Genomic DNA, 19,535 nt, shown 5'->3' with positions numbered 1-19,535 from the left:
TTTTTTATTTTTTTTTATTTTACCTTTATTTAACCAAGTAGGCAAGTTGAGAACAAGTTCTCATTTACAATTGCGACCTGGCCAAGATAAAGCAAAGCAGTTCGACAGATACAACGACACAGAGTTTGTTACACATGGAGTAAAACAAACATACAGTCAATAATACAGTATAAACAAGTCTACATACAATGTGAGCAAATGAGGTGAGAAGAGAGGTAAAGGCAAAAAAGGCCATGGTGGCAAGGTAAATACAATATAGCAAGTAAAACACTGGAATGGTAGTTTTGCAATGGAAGAATGTGCAAAGTAGAAATAAAAATAATGGGGTGCAAAGGAGCAAAATAAATAAATAAATTAAATACAGTTGGGAAAGAGGTAGTTGTTTGGGCTAAATTATAGGTGGGCTATGTACAGGTGCAGTAATCTGTGAGTTTCTCTGACAGTTGGTGCTTAAAGCTAGTGAGGGAGATAAGTGTTTCCAGTTTCAGAGATTTTTGTAGTTCGTTCCAGTCATTGGCAGCAGAGAACTGGAAAGAGAGGCGGCCAAAGAAAGAATTGGTTTTGGGGGTGACTAGAGAGATATACCTGCTGGAGCGTGTGCTACAGGTGGGAGATGCTATGGTGACCAGCGAGCTGAGATAAGGGGGGACTTTACCCAGCAGGGTCTTGTAGATGACATGGAGCCAGTGGGTTTGGCGACGAGTATGAAGCGAGGGCCAGCCAACGAGAGCGTACAGGTCGCAATGGTGGGTAGTATATGGGGCTTTGGTGACAAAACGGATTGCACTGTGATAGACTGCATCCAATTTGTTGAGTAGGGTATTGGAGGCTATTTTGTAAATGACATCGCCAAAGTCGAGGATTGGTAGGATGGTCAGTTTTACAAGGGTATGTTTGGCAGCATGAGTGAAGGATGCTTTGTTGCGAAATAGGAAGCCAATTCTAGATTTAACTTTGGATTGGAGATGTTTGATATGGGTCTGGAAGGAGAGTTTACAGTCTAACCAGACACCTAAGTATTTGTAGTTGTCCACGTATTCTAAGTCAGAGCCGTCCAGAGTAGTGATGTTGGACAGGCGGGTAGGTGCAGGTAGCGATCGGTTGAAGAGCATGCATTTAGTTTTACTTGTATTTAAGAGCAATTGGAGGCCACGGAAGGAGAGTTGTATGGCATTGAAGCTTGCCTGGAGGGTTGTTAACACAGTGTCCAAAGAAGGGCCGGAAGTATACAGAATGGTGTCGTCTGCGTAGAGGTGGATCAGAGACTCACCAGCAGCAAGAGCGACCTCATTGATGTATACAGAGAAGAGAGTCGGTCCAAGAATTGAACCCTGTGGCACCCCCATAGAGACTGCCAGAGGTCCGGACAACAGACCCTCCGATTTGACACACTGAACTCTATCAGAGAAGTAGTTGGTGAACCAGGCGAGGCAATCATTTGAGAAACCAAGGCTGTTGAGTCTGCCGATGAGGATGTGGTGATTGACAGAGTCGAAAGCCTTGGCCAGATCAATGAATACGGCTGCACAGTAATGTTTCTTATCGATGGCGGTTAAGATATCGTTTAGGACCTTGAGCGTGGCTGAGGTGCACCCATGACCAGCTCTGAAACCAGATTGCATAGCAGAGAAGGTATGGTGAGATTCGAAATGGTCGGTAATCTGTTTGTTGACTTGGCTTTCGAAGACCTTAGAAAGGCATGGTAGGATAGATATAGGTCTGTAGCAGTTTGGGTCAAGAGTGTCCCCCCCCTTTGAAGAGGGGGATGACCGCAGCTGCTTTCCAATCTTTGGCTTGTTCAGTTGAGTTTGAGAAGTTCACACTCACACACTTTTTCACTCATCATTTGCTGCTGCTACTCTGTTCTTTATTTGACTCTTATTATTATTTATCCTGATGTCTAGTCACTTTACCCTGCCTTCATGTACATAGTGATTACGGAAAATATTCAGATCCCTTGACTCTTTCCACATTCTGTTACCTTACAGCATTATTCTAAAATGGATGACATTTATTTTTTCCCCGTCAATCAACACAATTCCCAATAATCTCAAAGCAAAAACACCTTTTTAGATTTTTTTTGCAAATGTATTAAAAACAACAACTGAAATAGTACATAAGTATTCAGACCCTTTATTCAGTACTTTGTTGAAGCACCTTTGGCAGTGATTACAGCACATTGATCTGGTGCTGGTACTCCCTGTGTATGTACATTATTGTACATTTTATTTTACTCATTTTGTGTTTCTATTTTATTTTTAACTATGTATTGTTGGGAAAGGCTCGTAAACATACATTTCACCGTAAAGTCTACACCAGTTGTATTCGGTGCTTATTACAAATACAATTTTACTATTTTTTTTTTATTTGATTTGAAAAACTGTAGCTCTGTTGAAGGTTCTGGGTCTGCATTCAGGACAACAACCCCAAACACTCATCAAATGCACCCTGGAATGGTTCAAGAAACTGGAGATGCCAGTGAAGAGTCCAGATCTGAATCCCATCCATAACCTATGGCTAGAGCTGAAAACAGCAGTTGGTGAAGGGCACCCCTCCAACCTGGAAGGATTAGAGCAGATTCTGCACACAAAAAAGTGCTAGCTCCGGGGCCAAGAATTATGTCCAAGCCATGTCTTCATTTTCTAAATTAAAATTGTAAACTTAAATTTACAAAAATAAAATCCAATAACATGGTGTGGTGACAAATTAAGAAAATGGAAGGGTGCCACTATATTTGTCCCAGCACTGTAAATTAGCACATAGGAAGAAATCTCTCCTACCTGGCATCCTTTCTGTACTGCAGCAGGACAGAATGGTGGTCTTCACAGCTGTCTGCCTCACAGCCCACCACAATCTACATACAGTGTGACAGAGAGAGCCACAAGTAAGTTGTGGGGTTCCACAGGGATCGATTCTTGGACCTCTATGTTTGTAGATTATGATAATGATTTTAAACTGTCAAATGTAGCCATGTTGTAAATGCTAAGATGTAGCACCTTGAACTGTAGGATGTATCCAGGCTGTACTATAAGCTCTCGGGTGGCTAGGATGTTGTGTGTTTTGTCCTGGTTCTTGTTGGGCCAGTAGAGGTGGAAGGATGGGTTGCCACAAAATCCAGCCGTACGCACCGCGTTGGGATAGAAGTTCCAGCTCTCCTCGTGGGACACACCCTCTGGGAGAGAGAGCGAGAGAGAGAGGATCCAGAAGATTTCAGAATGTTATTCAAGAGAGATAAGGAGAGTAGAATGGCAAGCTTAAGACACCTTCACAATCAACCACAGGACAAAACAGAGCCCAGATTCATCTTTACACTTTCACCTCCCATTCCATGTCAGAGGTGTTTCAGCGCAAACTATCTACGATCATCGAAGATGTCCAGCTGGGTGGAGGGATTGATGTTATGTTTTGTTATCCTATATTACGTTATGCTATGCTGTGTTTACCGTCATCAAAGGTGTCGAGCAGGGTGGAGGGGTTGATGTCAGACCCTCCTACCAGGATGTTGTCTACAGCCCACTGAGCACGCTCCAGCCCAGGTGATGCCAGACCGGAGGAGACAGAGAAGGGCTGCCACCACCGCAGCCGTGTGGTGTTAGACAGCGCCCCCTCTGGTAAAACAATGTAATCACGCCTCACAGACACGTACTTCAGATAGTCCATCTCATGAAGCAGGGTCCAGGACACACCTGGGGGATGCATGAATTAAATATCAAGGGGGACAAAATCCTCTATTATTCATCAGTGTACTAAAGATTACATCTACTACAAACTAAACTTTCCATCAGTTTACTACTGCTTAGTATAGTTTATGACAGTTTACCTCCGTCTTTGGAGTAGTCCAGCAGCACTCCCTCTTTGCGACAGGTTGGGCGATGGCACATGGTCATGTTGTCTTCACTTCCTATCCTGGCCCAGTACTCTACAAACCTGATCATCACAGTTCATACAGCCATTAACAGTGGAATACTTATGCCGGGACTCAAACACAGATAAACGACCTGTGCACATCTGAAGCATTTCCAGCGATAGTGATCTCAGCGAACATATGGAAAAAACGATATATCTCATGAAAAGTTTGAGTGGTAGTAGGAACTGAAAGGGAATGTTATAACAAAATCCTGTGTAGTTGACACACTTTTGATCAGTAGAGGTACTAACTTGGCTCCTCGGAGGTCGAGGTCAGAGGTGACGGCCTGCCTGGCGTCTGCTCCTCCAAAGTACAAAGCGGTCCCCTCCACCAGAACCCCACAGTCAGTACAGGGACGACCCCCCTCCAACACCTGCCACTGAGTGCCCGGCGCCCCCTCCCAGTCAAAACGCTCCTTCAGAGATGTCTGGGGAAATATAATAGAATAGATACTTTATTGTAGTATGGACATTTGTCTTCTGCCCTTTTCCCAACACCCCCTGACACACACAAACGTTCCGAGCCACATAATCTGCCATGGTGCAGAATCCCTAGGGGGAGGGCAATGTAATTGCATTTTGAATTGCATTGTTTTTGCTATGTGTACAAAATAAATGGTCCTTCAAGCCGGATAGGGACACTTTATATGTCATTGTATGAAATGTACTACATAAATAAAGATTGATTAACTGATTGATACCTTGAGTGCAGTGCTGGCGTAGCAGCTGGGTCCAGTGAAGCCTGGTTCACAGATACATCGCTGGTCCAGACAATCTCCATGTCCCCCACAATGGCTGTCACACGCTGGCCCAATGTAGAAGTTCTCCACAGCCCACTGGGTATCACTGTGCTGCTGGTAGAACCGGAAACGCACCGCCCTGCAGAACATTACACATAATGTAGGTTAAGAACTGATGTAGAAGTTCTCCACAGCCCACTGGGTATCAGAGTGCTGAACCAAAAAAATGCACCGCCATACACACAATATACACAGGATGGTCATAAAGATTAAGTTAGGCAAGACTTTTTTAAATTATCTTCCCTAGGCTGTTTTTAAGGAACCCTCCTTTCAACTGTAACTTGAGACAGTCCGAATGTCTTGAACCAAAATAAACTATTGGAGGAAGCAAGGAGAGAGTGTGCCAGCCAGGTTGAGTATATGTGTGTTTGTGTGTGCATGCTTGCTTACGTACACTACTAGTCAAAAGTTTGGACACATCTACTCATTCAAGGGTTTTTCTTTATTTTTACTATTTTCTACATTGTAAAATAATAGTGAAGACATCAAAATACATATATAATACATAGTTTATATTTGATATTCTTCAAAGTAGCCACTCTTTGCCTTGATGACAGCTTTGCACATTCTTGGCATTCTCTCAACAAGCTTCTTAAGGTAGTCACCTAGAATGCATTTCAATTAACTGGTGTACCTTCCACAAAGTTAATTTGTGGAATTTCTTTCCTTCTTAATGAATTTGAGCCAATCAGTTGTGTTGTGACAAGGTAGGGGTCGTATACAGAAAATAGCCCTATTTGGCACAAGTCCATGTTATGGCAAGAACAGCTCAAATAAGCAAAGAGAAATGACAGTCCATCATTACTTTAAAACATGAAGGTCCGTCAATCCGTAAAATGTCAAGATCTTTAAAAGTTTCTTCAAGTGCAGTTGCAAAAACCATCAAGATCTATAATGAAACTGGCTCTCATGAGGCCCGCCACAGGAAAGGAAGACCCAGAGTTACCTTTGCTGCAGAGGATAAGTTGATTCGAGTTACCAGCCTCAGAAATTGCAGCCCAAATTAAATGCTTCACAGAGTTCAAGTAACAGACACATCTCAACACTGTTCAGAGGTGACACGCCATCCCATCTGGTTTGCGCTTAGTGTGACTATCATTTGTTTTTCAACAGGACAGTTACCCAACACACCTCCAGGCTGTGTAAGGGATATTTGACAAAGAAGGAGAGTGATGGAGTGCTGTATCAGATGTCCTGGCCTCCACAGTCCCCCGACCTCAGCCCAGTTGAGATGGTTTGGGATGAGTTGGACCGCAGAGTGAAGGAAAAGCAGCCAAAAAGTGCTCAGCAGATGTGGGAACTCCTTCAAGACTGTTGAAAAAGCATTCCAGGTGAAGCTGGTTGAGAGAATGCCAAGAGTGTGCAAAGCTGTCATCAAGGCAAAGGGTGGCTACTTTGAAGAATCTAAAATCGAAAAAATATTTAGATTTGTTTAACACTTTTTTGCTTACTACATGATTGCATATGTGTTATTTCATAGTTTTGATATCTTCACTTTTATTCTACAATGTAGAAAACTGTACAAATAAAGAAAAATCCTGGAATGAGTAGGTGTGTCCAAAGTTTGGACTGGTACTGTATGTGCATGTTTGTACTGTATGGATCAGGCTTGTCACTCACGTGTCTGCCAGGCTGTCCGTTAGGGGGTAGACGGCCCTTTTCCAACCCTGGGCAGGGAAAAAGACACTGGGCTGGGAGATCTGTCCTCCACAGCAGGGGTCAGCAGGTAGACACTGGGGCACCAGGTACCTCCAGGAGACACCGAAGTCCACAGAATACTGGACATGGACCTGATGCTCGGCATGGCGCTCCGGCAAACTGCAGCCCACCACAATCTGTAGAGACACATGGACTTGCAAAAACATAACTTGTACATACACACATATCCTGTACTTTTGATCACAACATACACATACACAAATACACCCAACCCCCCCACAGAAAAACACACACTCCTAGCGGTTAATCTCAGAAGTGTCTAGGGAAGCAGGGGTGTTCAATGTCAGTCCTGGAGGGCCAAAACAGCTTTCATCCTCTCCTAATCAGCAACTGATTCAGACCTGGGATACCAGGTGAGAGCAATTAACTAATAGGTAGAAACAAAAAACAGAAGTGTTTCGGAATTGAACATCCCTGGTCTAGGGGGTAGGAACAGGGATTGTTTTTCGACAGGGCCACACACTCAACCATTTCCACTGTTTTGTACAAAATTGTTGTTACCTTGAACTGCATGACCCAGCCTTTGTCCGGGACGATGTCATGTGTGACTGCATACACCTCTCTGCCGTCATCATTACCACACACCATGACTCCGTCTGGAGAGCTACAGAACCTCTGAACCGCACAGTCCTCACTGAACAGCCAGTGATCACTCACTGAGAGAGAGGGAAGCAGTGGAGAGGGTTCAGAGAAAGGAAGAGGGAGAGAGAAAGTAAGCATCCATCTCATCAAACAAAATACCTTATTCGTTTTTTTCATATACCTAGATTCAATAAATGTTCCTTCTGAAAGCAGTTGTATTTGATGCGGTCATTGCTTATTAGGATGAAACCTAATGTGAGAGGCACAAAATCAACTCAACAATCAGACAAGTCACAATTAGGGCCTGTATGACTGAAAGATCCTCCCCCAATTGTGTATGTACATGTAGTTGTGTATGTACCTGTAGATGTGTATGTACCTGTGGTGGTGTATGTTGTGGTCTCGTCCAGATCCCCTGTGTATATACCTGAGGTGCTCTCCTCCTCTCCCTCATTCAACAGGCCTATCCTGCCCGTGGGGGTACCATCAGCGGGCGCTCTCTCGTGGTTAGGCAGCGCCACCCCTCCGAAGGTGTCAGAGATCTGTGCCCGCGGGTCGGAACCAGCGATTAGGACGTTATCCAGTGCCCAGTCACTGTGGTCGGACCCCTCGTGGGTCGGTTGCCACCAGCGCACACGCACACCCTCCTGACGGGCCGCATGGGGCAGCAGTACATTGACGAATCTACACATGACACACAGGTTAGGATTGGGAACAGCTGATGTGAAAGGGGTGGACAGGTTAAAGCCAATTTCCAGTTACTGTATATCCTATTTTACTGTACTTCATTACTTGTAAGTCTATAAATACTCCTACTTTTTTCATGTGTGTTAAGCCTGACCTTTGGGTAGAACATAAACCGTGGGAGCACTGGGAGCAATCAACAAAGTGTGCGTATATCTATTTTTCATAAAAAAGGCCCACCCAGGCTTTCTGTACAGGTCGTAAAAGATCTCTGTCAACAGGATCCAGTTGATTCCACCATTCAGACTGAACTCCAGTAGTACACACTGGTTACGGTTGCTCGGCGGGGTCATGCAGCCATACATAAAGTAGAACTGGATGAACTCTGCGTTGGTCAGGTTCAGATCCACCGTCACCAGCTGACGACTACAACTCTGTTGGAGAGAGACAGATACAAGAGAAAACATGGAGGTTAAAGAGAAAGACATATTAGGTGGTGTCACGAACCTCGTCCTCTTCTGAGAGTAGCGAGAAGGATCGGAGGACCAACACTGTACACTGAACAAAAACAATAAACAACAAACTAACAGTCCCGTAAGGTGAATGACAAAACACTAAACAGGAAATAGACACCCACGAAACCCAGGTGGAAAAAGGCTACCTAAGTAGACAACTAACGACAACTGCCTCTGATTGAAAACCATACTAGGCCGAACACAAAAACCAACATAGAAAAACAAACAGACTGCCCACCCCAAGTCACACCCTGACAATACTAAAACAAAGACAAAACAAAGGAACTAAGGTCAGAACGTGACAGTACCCCCCCCCCCCCCCCCCCCTCAAAGGTGCAGACTCTGGCCACAAAACCTGAACCTATAGGGGAGGGTCTGGGTGGGCGTCTGTCTGCAGGTGGCTCTGGCGTGGGACATGGACCCCACTTCACCATAGTTTTTGTCCGCCTCCTCAACCGCCCCCGTGGCCTCTTATGAGCGGCGACCCTCGCTGCCGACCTCGGACTGGGGACCCTCGCCACGGGTCCCGAATGGACGGGAGACTTCTGCAGCGCCGGACAGGCGGGAGACTCCGGCAGCGCCGGGCAGGAGGGAGACTCCGGCAGCGCCGGGCAGGAGGGAGAATCCGGCAGCGCCGGGCAGGAGGGAGAATCCGGCAGCGCTACAGTGAAGGGCGATTCTGGCATTGCCGGCGTGACAGGCAGCTCTGGCAGCTCCTGGCTGACTGATGGCTCTGGCAGCTCCTGGCTGACTGACGGCTCTGGCAGCTCCTGGCTGACTGACGGCTCTGGCAGCTCCTGGCAGCTCCTGGCTGACTGACGGCTCTGGCAGCTCCTGGCAGACTGACGGCTCTGGCAGCTCCTGGCTGACTGACGGCTCTGGCAGCTCCTGGCAGCTCCTGGCTGACTGACGGCTCTGGCAGCTCCTGGCAGACTGACGGCTCTGGCAGCTCCTGGCTGACGGCTCTGGCAGCTCCTGGCTGACGGCTTTGGCAGCTCCTGGCTGACTGACGGCTCAGGACAGACTGGCGGCTCTGGCGGCTCAGGACAGACGGGAGACCCTGTAGGGAGAAGACAGAGAGACAGCCTGGTGCGGGGGGCTGCCACCGGAGGGCTGGTACGTGGAGGTAGCACCGGACAGACTGGACCGTGAAATCGCACTGGAGCTCTTGAGCACCGAGCCTGCCCAACCTGACCTGGTTGAATGCTCCCCGTAGCCAGGCCAGTGCAGCGAGGTGGAATAGCCCGCACTGGGCTGTGCTGGCGAACCGGGGACACCATGCGTAAGGCTGGTGCCATGTACACCGGCCCGAGGAGACGCACTGGAGACCAGATGCGCTGAGCCGGCTTCGTGGCACCTGGCTCAATGCCCACTCTAGCCCGGCCGATACGAGGCGCTGGGATGTACCGCACCGGGCTATGCACATGCACCGGGGACACTGTGCGCCTCACAGCATAACACGGTGCCTGCCCGGTCCCTCTCTCTCTCCAGGAAGCACGGAAAGTTGGCGCAGGTCTACTACCTGACTACTCCACACTCCCCATGTGCCTCCTCCCAATACATTTTTGGGGATGCCTCTTGGGCGTCCACCCACGCCGCCGTGCTGCCTCCTCATACCACTGCCTCTCGGCTTTCGCTGCCTCCAGCTCAGCCTTGGGGCAGCGATATTCTCCAGCCTGTGCCCATGGTCTCTTGCCGTCCAGAATGTCCTCCCATGTCCATGATTCCTGCGATCGCTGCTGCTGCCCGTTACCACGCTGCTTGGTCCTTTTGTGGTGGTTGTTTCTGTCACGAACCTCGTCCTCCTCTTCTGAGGAGGAGTAGCGAGAAGGATCGGAGGACCAACACGCAGCGTTGTAAGTGCGCATAATTTAATGAAGCAAAATGAACACTGAACAAAAACAATAAACAACAAATGAACAGTCCCGTAAGGTGAATGACAAAACACTAAACAGAAAATAAACACCCACGAAACCCAGGTGGAAAAAGGCTACCTAAGTATGATTCTCAATCAGAGACAACTAACGACACCTGCCTCTGATTGAGAACCATACTAGGCCGAACACAAAAACCAACATAGAAAAACAAACAGACTGCCCACCTCAACTCACACCCTGACCATACTAAAACAAAGACAAAACAAAGGAACTAAGGTCAGAACTTGACAGATGGAGAGACACACCAGGTTTGGGCTCAATTTAATTTCTGTATTAAACATTTTTTAAATTAAATTGAGGTGATAAAAGAGAAAATCAAAGTCAAGTAAAAATAGCTGTTTATTTTCAATAAGGAATTTTCTGTTATTAAATTGTAGTGTCAACTGTAATAAATTCTAACCCTGATAACAACAGAGAGGGGGGGGGGGGGGGCAATGCAAATACATTTTAAGGATCTGAGGACCCATGCAAAATCTTTTCAGTCTCCTGAGGGGGAATAGGTTTTGTCGTGCCCTCTTCACGACTGTCTTGGTGTGATTGGACCATGTTAGTTTGTTGTTGATGTAGACACCAAGGAACTTGAAGCTCTCAACCTGCTCCAGTGCTGCCCTGTCGATGAGAATGGGGTCGTGCTCGGTCCTCTTTTTCCTGTAGTCCACAATCATCTCCTTTGTCTCCTTTGGCTGTAGTCAATGAATAGCATTCTCACATAGGTGTTCTTTTTGTCCAGCTGGGAAAGGGCAGTGCAATAGAGATTGCATCATCTGTGGATCTGTTGGGGCGGTATGCAACTTGGAATGGGTCTAGGGTTTCTGGGATAATGGTGTTGATGGGAGCCATGACCAGCCTTTCAAAGCACTTCATGGCTACAGTCGTGAGTGCTACGGGTCGGCTGTGCTTCCCTTTGTAGTCTGTAATGGTTTGCAAGCCCTGCCACATCCGACGAGCGTCAGAGCCGGTGTAGTACGATTCGATCTTAGTCCTGTATTGATGCTTTGCCTGTTTGATTGTTCGTCGGAGAGCATAGCGGGATTTCTTATAAGCTTCCTGGTTAGAGTCAGAGTCCCTCTCCTTGAAAGTGGCAGCTCTAGCCTTTAGGTCAGTGCGGATGTTGCCTGTAATCCATGGCTTCTGGTTTGGGTATGTACGTACGATCACTGTTGGGATGACATCATCTATGCAGTTAGTGATGAAGCCAATGACTAATGTGGTGTACTCCTCAATGCCATCGTAGGATTCCCTGAATTTATTCCAATCTGTGCTAGCAAAACAGTCCTGTAGCTTAGCATCTGCTTCATCTGACCACTTTTGTATTGATCTAGTCACTGGTGCTTCCTGCTTTAATTTTTTGCAGGAGGAATCAGGAGGACAGAATTAGGAATCAGGAGGACAGAATTATGGTCAGATTTGCCAAAAAGAGGGCGAGGGAGAGCTTTGTATGCATCTCCGTGTGTGGAGTCAAGGTGGTCGAGAGTTTTTTTTTCCCTCTGGTTGCACATGTAACATGCTGATAGAAATTTAGTAAAACGGATTTAAGTTTCCCTGCATTAAAGTTCCCGGCAACTAGGAGCTCCGCTTATGGGTGAGCGTTTTCTTGTTTGCTTCTGCCGGAATACAGCTCATTCAATGCTGTCTTACTGTAGTGTCAGCCTCTATCTGTGGTGGTATGTAAACAGGTATGCAGATGAAAACTATCTCTGTAGGTAGTGTGGTCTACAGGCACAATGGATTGATAGATTGATAGGCACTGACCCCGCTGAAGTGCAGTGCAGCCCCAGATGCCACGGCCCCACAAACAGTGCTGAGCTTTCCCCCGGTTACCAGGTGCCAGTGGCTAAGAGAGGGGGCCCGGCTGAAACTGTCCTTCAGCTGGGAGGGCAGGGGGGCCACAGGCTCATCACAGTACTCGCCTTCCCACTCTGGGTCACACCTACATGGGGGACGAGAGGTGAGAGAAAGGGGTAAGGAGGTTATTGAATGGCCTCTCAGGTTGCTGTGTGTGACATTGTTGTTACAGATGTCGGGACTTCTACTTCAACATGGCAATGGAACACCACATTCGTGTCTGTAATTATTCTTTCAGGCTGGTGAGTTACTGAAATATCAGTCACTCACACACAGGAGCTCTGCTGGCAGCGTCCATGTCCGGAGCACATGTCGGAGCAGCCGTCTCCGATGTAGAGATTGTCCAGAGCCCAGGTCTGCTGCTTGTCAAACGGAGCCTGCTGGAACCAACGGAACCGCGTAGCTGGAGACCTGCAGATACATTTTAATGACATAATACAACTCGTACCAACATTTAAAGCTGTTCAAATGTTTGGACAGTGATTTTGAAGAATAGCAACCTCGGTTTGGTTTGGCAGTCAAACAATGTGTAACTGACCTGGCGTAGATGGGAATGGGCAGAGTGACTCGGCCCCACTTGTTGTATGTGTCTGCCACCAGCAGTCTCTGTAGGGTGTAGGAGGAGCAGTCTTGACTGGTGGGGAGACAGTCACGCACCAGAGGCTGCCAGTGCAGACCCAGGTCCAGAGAATACTCAAGCTCAATGGCTGTAATGGACAAGGGTACAGAAAGACGCATAAATCAAATTATAAATCAAATCTAATGTTATTAGTCGCATACACACGTGTAACCTTTATTTAACTAGGCAAGTCAGTTAAGAACAAATTATTCTTTTCATTGACAGTCTACACCGGCCAAACCTGGACGACACTGGAAAAATTGTGTTCCGCCGTATGGGACTCCAAATCACGGCCGGTTGTGATAGAGCCTGGATTTGAACCAGGGTGTCTGTAGTGACACCTCAAGCACTGAGATGCAGTGCCTTAGACCGCTGCACCAAACGGGAGCAGTGGAAAATAGTCAGGCCGCTTCCCTTCTTCCACATTTTGTTATTTTGCAGCCTTATTCTAAAATAGATTAAAAACATTTTTTTCCCTCATCAATCTACACAATACCCCATAATGACAGTGAAAACAGGTTTTTAGAATTGTTTTAATATGTATAAAAAAACAGATATCTTGTTTGCATAAGTATTCAGACCCTTCACTATGAGACTCAAAATTGAGCTCAGGTGCATCCTGTTTCCATTGATCATCCCTGAGGAGTTTCTACAACTTGATTGGAGTCCGCCTGTGGTAAATTCAATTGATTGGACATGATTTGGAAAGGCACACACCTGTCTATATAAAGTCCCACAGTTGACAATGCATGTCATGAGGTGGAAGGAATTTTCGGTTAAGCTCCGAGACAGGATTGTGTCGAGGCACAGATCTGGGGAAGGGTACCAAAAAATGTCTGCAGCATTGAAGGTCCACCAGAACACAGTGGTCTCCATCACTCTTAAATGGAAGGAGTTTGGAACCACCAAAACTCTTCCTAGAGCTGACTGCCCGGCCAAACTGAGCAATCGGGGGAGAGGGGCCTTGGTCAGGGATGTGACCAAGAACGCGATGGTGACCCTGATAGTGCTCCAGAGTTCATTACACTGCACTCCTCTGTGGAGATGGGAGAACCTTCCTGGAGGACAACTACCTTTGCAGCACTTCATAAATCAGGCCTTTATGGTAGTGGCCAGACAGAAACCACTCCTCAGTAAAAGGCATATGCCCGCTTGGAGTTTGCTAATAGGCACCTAAAGAACTCTGACCATTTGAAACCAGATTCTCTGATAAAAACAACATTGTAGTCTTTGGCCTGAATGCCAAGCGTCACATCTGGAGGAAACCTGGCACCCATCCCTACGGCGAAGAATGGTGGTGGCAGCATCATGCTGTAGGGATGTTTTTCAGGGACTGGGAGACTAGTCAGGATCGAGGGAAAGATGAACCGAGCAAAGTATATAGAGATCCTTGATGAAAATCTTCTTCAGAGCACTCAGGACCTCAGAATGGAAGGTTTACCTTCCAACGGGACAGCGAACCTAAGCACACAGCTAAGACAATGCAGGAGTTGCTTCGGGACAAGTCTCTCAATGTTCTTGAGTTGCCGAGCCAGAGCCCAGCCTTGAACCATATCAATCATTTCTGGAGAGACCTGAAAATAGCTATGTAGCAAAGATCCCCATCAAACCTTACAGAGCTTGAGAGGATCTGCAGAGAAGAATGGAAATAAACTCCACAAATACAGGTGTGTATCGTCACACCCAAGAAGACTTGAGTCTGTAATCGATGCCAAAGGTGCTTTAACAAAGTACTGAGTAAAGGGTCTGAATAGTTTTGTAAATGTGATTTTTTAAATTTATTTTTAAAATTATTATTTTACAATTCCCCAAACATTTTAAAACCTGTTTTTACTTTGTCTTTATGGGGTATTATGTGTAGATTGATGGGGGGGGGGGGGGGGGGGGACAATTGAATCCATTTCAGAATAAGGTTGTAATATAACAAAACATGGAAAAAGTCAAGGGGTCTGAATACTTTTGTATATGCAATCGTGGGCATAGGTAACAGCTAATGTTCCTAGCTCCAACAGTTTGGTAAAACATAAGAAGTCTGGTAAAGGGATACTATATATATATACATATATATATATATATATATATGCATGCATACATACATACATACATACATACACTACTGTTCAAAAGTTTGGGGTCACTTGGAAATGTCCTTGTTTTTGAAAGAAGAGCTCATTTCTTGTCCTTTAAAATAACATCAAATTGATCAGAAATACAGTGTAGACATTGATAATGTTGCAGATGACTATTGTAGCTGGAAATGGATGAAGGCCAGCATCCCGGAATCACCTCTTCACTGTTGACATTGAGACCGGTGTTTTGTGGGTACTATTTAATGAAACTGCCAGTTGAGGACTTGTGAGGTGTCTGTTTCTCAAACTAGACAAACTGCTGGCCTTCACCCATTCCAGCTACAATAGTCATACACACATTTCTAAGTGACCCCAAACTTTTGAACAGTAGTGTACACATAGATATATGGATGAGCAATGTCAAGCAGCATAGGCAAGATGCAATAGATGCTAAAAAATACAGTATATAGATATGAGAAGATTAATTCAAGATATGTAAACATTAGTAAAGTGGCATTATTTAAGTGACTACTGATCCATTTATTAAAGTGGCCAGCGATTTCAAGTCTCTATGTAGGCAGCAGCCTCTCTGTGTTAGTGATGGGTGTTTAACAGTCTGATGGCCTTGAGATAGAATCTGTTTCTCAGTCTCTCGGTGCCAACAGAGATTTACCTGTACTGACCTGGCCTTCTGGATGGTAGCAAGGTGAACAGGCAGTGGCTTGGGTGGTTGTTGTTCTTGATTATGTTTTTGGCCTTCCTGTGACATCGGGTGCTGAAGGTGTCCTAGAGAGCAGGTAGTTTGCCCCTGGTGACCGCACCACGTTCTGGAAAGCTTTGCGGTTGTGGGCGGTGCAGTTGCCGTACCAGGCGGTGACACAGCCTGACAGGATGCTCTCAATTGTGCATCTGTAAAAGTTTGTGGGGGTTGACAGGCCAAATTTCTTCAGCCTCCTGAGGTTGAAGAGGTGCTGTTGCGCCTTCTTCACCATACTGTCTGTTTGGGTGGACCATTTCAGTTTGTCCATGGTGTCCACCTTCTCCACTGCTGTCCCGATGATGTGGATAGGGGGGTGCTCCCTGTTTCCCGAAGTCCACGATCATCTCCCTTGTTTTGTTGACGTTGAGTGATAGGTTGTTTTCCTGACACCCTCACTTCCTCCCTTATAGGCTGTCTCATGATTGTTGGTGATCAAGTCTACTATTGTTGTGTCGTCTGCAAACTAGATGAGTACGCACCCTTGTGGGAGTACAGGAGGGGGATGAGCATGCACCCTTGTGGGGCCCCAGTGTTGAGGATCAGCGGGGTGGAGATGTTGTTTCCTACCTTCACCACCTGGGGGTGGCCCATCAGGAATTCCAGGACCCAATCACACAGGGCGGGGTTGAAACCCAGGTCCTCAAGCTTAATGATGAATTTGGAGGGTAGTGTTATGTTGAATGCTGAGCTATAGTCAATGAACAGCATTCTTACATCCTCTTGTCCAGGTGGGATAGGACAGTGTGCAGTGTAATGGCGAATGAATCGTCTATGGACCTATTGGGGTGGTAAGCAAATTTAAGTGGGTCTAGGATGACAGGTAAGGTGGAGGTCATATGATCCTTGACTAGCCTCTCAAAGTACTTCATGTTGACAGAAGTGAGTGTTACGGGGCGATAGTCATTCAGTTCAGTTACCTTTGCCTTCTTGGGTACAGGAACAATGGTGGCCTTCTTGAAGCATGTGGATAGGGAGAGATTGAATTGTCCGTAAACACACCAGCCAGCTGGTCTGTGCATGCTCTGAGAACGTGGCTAGGGATGCCGTCTGGACCGGCAGCCTTGCGAGGGTTAACATGTTTAAATGTGTTACTCACGTCGGCCACGGATAAGGAGAGGCCACAGTCCTTCGTAGCAGGCTGCTTCGGTGACACTGCATTATCCTCAAAGCGGGCAAAGAAGGTGTTTAGTTAATCTGAAAGCAAGACCGTGACTCCACTTTGTATCTATACTGACATTTTGTTTGTTTGATTGCCTTGCATAATGACACTGTTTGAATTCGGCCATATTTGCAGTCACCTTTCCGTGGTTAAATGCGGTGGTTCGCGCTTTCAGTTTTGGGCAAATGCCGCCATCTATCCACGGTTTCTGGTTAGGGTAAGTTTTAACAGTCACAGTAGGTACAACTCCTATACACTTCCTTATAAACTCACTCACCGAATCAGCGTATACATCAATATTATTCTCCGAGGCTACCGAGAACATATCAAAACAATCTTGAAGAGCAGAATCCGTTGAATAGTCCTGAGCATGGGTACATCCTGTTTGAGTTTCTGCCTATAGGCAGGGAGGAACAAAAGGTAGTCGTGGTCAGATTTGCCAAAAGGAGGGCGGGAGAGGGCCTTATATGCATCGCGTAAGTTAGAGTAGCAGTGATCCAGTGTTTTACCAGCACGAGCACTACAGTCAATATGCTGATAGAATTTAGGTAGCCTTGTTATCAAATTTGCTTTGTTATAATCCCCAGCTACATTAAACACAGCTTCAGGATATCCGGTTTCCAGTTTGCATAAAGTCCAGTGAAGTTTCTTGAGGGCGTCGTGGTATTGGCTTGAGGGGGGATATACACGGCTGTGACAATACCCGATGAGAATTCCCCTTGGGAGATAGTACGGTCGGCATTTGATTGTGAGGAATTCTAGGTCAGGTGAACAAAGGGGCATGAGTTCCTGTATGTTGTTACAATTACACCATGAGTTGTTAATCATGAAACATACACCCCCGCCCTTCCTCTTCCCGGAGAGATGTTTATTCCTGTCGGCGCGACAAACATGGAATCCAGGTGGCTGTACCAACTCCGACAGAATTTCCCGAGACAGCCATGTACTTTGAAACAGAGTAGTTACAATCCCTGATGTCTCTCTAGAAAGCAACCCTTGCCCTAATTTTGTCTACCTTGTTATCCTGAGACTGGACATTAGCAAGTAATATACTTGGAATCTGTGGGTGGTGTACGTGCCTCCAAAGTCTGGTCAGAAGACCGCTCCGTCTACCTCTTCTCCGGCTGTTTTGTTTAGGATCAACCTCTGGAATCAGTTCAAATGCCCTGTGTGGTTCGAACAAAGGTACCGCTTCGGGAAAGTTGTATTCCTGGTCGTAGTGCTGGTAAGTTGATGTCTCTCTGATTTCCTATAGTTCTTGCCGGCTGTATGTAATAACACTTAAGTTTTTCTGGGCTAACAATGTAAGAAATAATAGATAAAAAAACGAAATACTGCAAAGTTTCCTAAGGACTAGAAGCAAAGCAGCCCCCTCTGTCAGCCCCATCTTGCTATCAAAGCCTACTGGATGATAACTTATTTTTAACTAGGACATACGAATTTATAACTGACTTTTTCTGACATAACATAGGTACAGCAGATCCCCCTTATTGTATGGGACACTTTTAAAATGTGCCTTTAGATGCCATGCAATTCAGAACTCATCTACAAAACAAAACAAAACAAATTTAGGTCAAAATAGTCCATATTAACAAAGGAAATGGAAAGACTAACAATACAGATAGATAGCAATAAAAAACTTTACCATACATGCTCATATTAGAGGAAAAATAAAAATAAATGGAGGAACTTATTCAAGAAAGATCCCATGTAATATATTATAAAAATAAAATCTACTGGATGGAATATGAGGAAAAATGCACCATATATTTTTTTTTATATTCGACAAAGAAATGCTAACTAAAATAATTTGCTGAAACTTGTTACAAATTATGCAGTTACCAAACTATATTTTGAAAGAGGAAGTAAAGTACTTCAAGCATATGTTTTCGTCTCCTCCATCTCCGCTAACCAAAGCCAATTGTATGGATTTTTTCCAATTAATAATGTTAAATTATCATCTGTACAGAAAGACTCATGTGAAGGCCAATTTACAGAGGAGGAACTTCTTGATGCAATTAAAGCCATTAAGGCTGGGAAAACTCCTGGGCTGGACGGCATACCAGTGGAAGTATACCAAACTTTTTTTGACATACTCAGAAGACCGTTATTAGCATGATTTACCCACTCCTATATAAATGGTAGATTATCGGACACTCAACAAGAAGGTCTGATTTCATTATTACTGAAACAGGATCCAAATGGTACATAAAAAGATCCTGTCCATTTAAAAAATTGGAGGCCTCTTACACTTCAGTGTTGTGATGCAAAAATTCTAGCTAATTGCTTAGAATAGAATTAAAAAAGGTATTGTCGGATATTATTCATCCTAATCAGACAGGGTTTTTACATGGACGATACATTGGAGTTAATATGAGACAAGTACTGGAAACAATAGAGCTCTCTCTGAAGTTGTCATGTTGTCTTGTCTCTGTCCTTTCCCTTCACCCTGTCTCCCTCTGCTGGTCGTGTTAGGTTACCTTTTCTCCCCCGCTTTCCCCCAGCTGTCCCTTGTCTCCTCTAACTACCCATTCACCCCGTTCCCCACCTGTTCCCTTTTTTCCCTCTGATTAGGTCCCTATATCTCTCTCTGTTTCTGCTCCTGTCCTTGTCGGATTCTTGTTTGTTTGTGTTTCATGCCTGAGCCAGACTATCGTCATGTTTGCTGTAACCTTGTCCTGTCCTGTCGGAATCTGCCGGTCTATCTGAGCCTACCTATGTTTGGTTATTAAAGAAGCTCTGTTTAAGTTAGTTCGCTTTTGGGTCCTCATTCACTCACCATAACAGAAGAATCCGACCAAGAATGGACCCAGCGACTTCGGATCCTCTCCACTCAGCCGTCGAGATCCAGGGAGCGATGCTAGGCAGACACAAGCAGGAATTGTCTGCTGCTCGACATGCCGTTGAGACCCTGGCCACCCAAGTCTCCAACCTCACAGA

The 19,535-nt window shown here is 45.7% G+C and overlaps 1 protein-coding gene across 4 annotated transcripts in view; it reads right to left on the bottom strand.

The window, feature by feature from the left end:
- Window positions 1-19,535, bottom strand: part of LOC110532453 (reelin) — a 297,868-nt gene that overhangs the window by 12,224 nt on the left and 266,109 nt on the right. For 2 of the 4 annotated variants that reach the window (XM_090234988.1, XM_090234993.1), the window contains exons 49-61: window positions 12,527-12,695; window positions 12,259-12,399; window positions 11,896-12,073; window positions 7,932-8,125; window positions 7,387-7,691; window positions 6,927-7,081; window positions 6,327-6,541; window positions 4,608-4,785; window positions 4,159-4,334; window positions 3,821-3,927; window positions 3,444-3,686; window positions 2,997-3,172; window positions 2,781-2,854 (exon numbers count right to left, since the gene is read on the bottom strand). In XM_090234988.1, coding sequence (XP_090091114.1) covers window positions 2,781-2,854; window positions 2,997-3,172; window positions 3,444-3,686; window positions 3,821-3,927; window positions 4,159-4,334; window positions 4,608-4,785; window positions 6,327-6,541; window positions 6,927-7,081; window positions 7,387-7,691; window positions 7,932-8,125; window positions 11,896-12,073; window positions 12,259-12,399; window positions 12,527-12,695 — 2,311 coding nt within the window. The remainder of the gene's footprint in view (window positions 1-2,780; window positions 2,855-2,996; window positions 3,173-3,443; window positions 3,687-3,820; window positions 3,928-4,158; window positions 4,335-4,607; window positions 4,786-6,326; window positions 6,542-6,926; window positions 7,082-7,386; window positions 7,692-7,931; window positions 8,126-11,895; window positions 12,074-12,258; window positions 12,400-12,526; window positions 12,696-19,535) is intronic. The other 2 variants (XM_090234991.1, XM_090235001.1) reach the window with 1 other exon arrangement.

The sequence above is a fragment of the Oncorhynchus mykiss genome, chromosome 1 (genome assembly GCF_057628025.1).
Source record: "Oncorhynchus mykiss isolate SJ-2025 chromosome 1, ASM5762802v1, whole genome shotgun sequence".
NCBI classification, from domain to species: Eukaryota; Metazoa; Chordata; class Actinopteri; order Salmoniformes; family Salmonidae; genus Oncorhynchus; species Oncorhynchus mykiss.
This window is presented reverse-complemented; position numbering and strand designations above follow the sequence as displayed.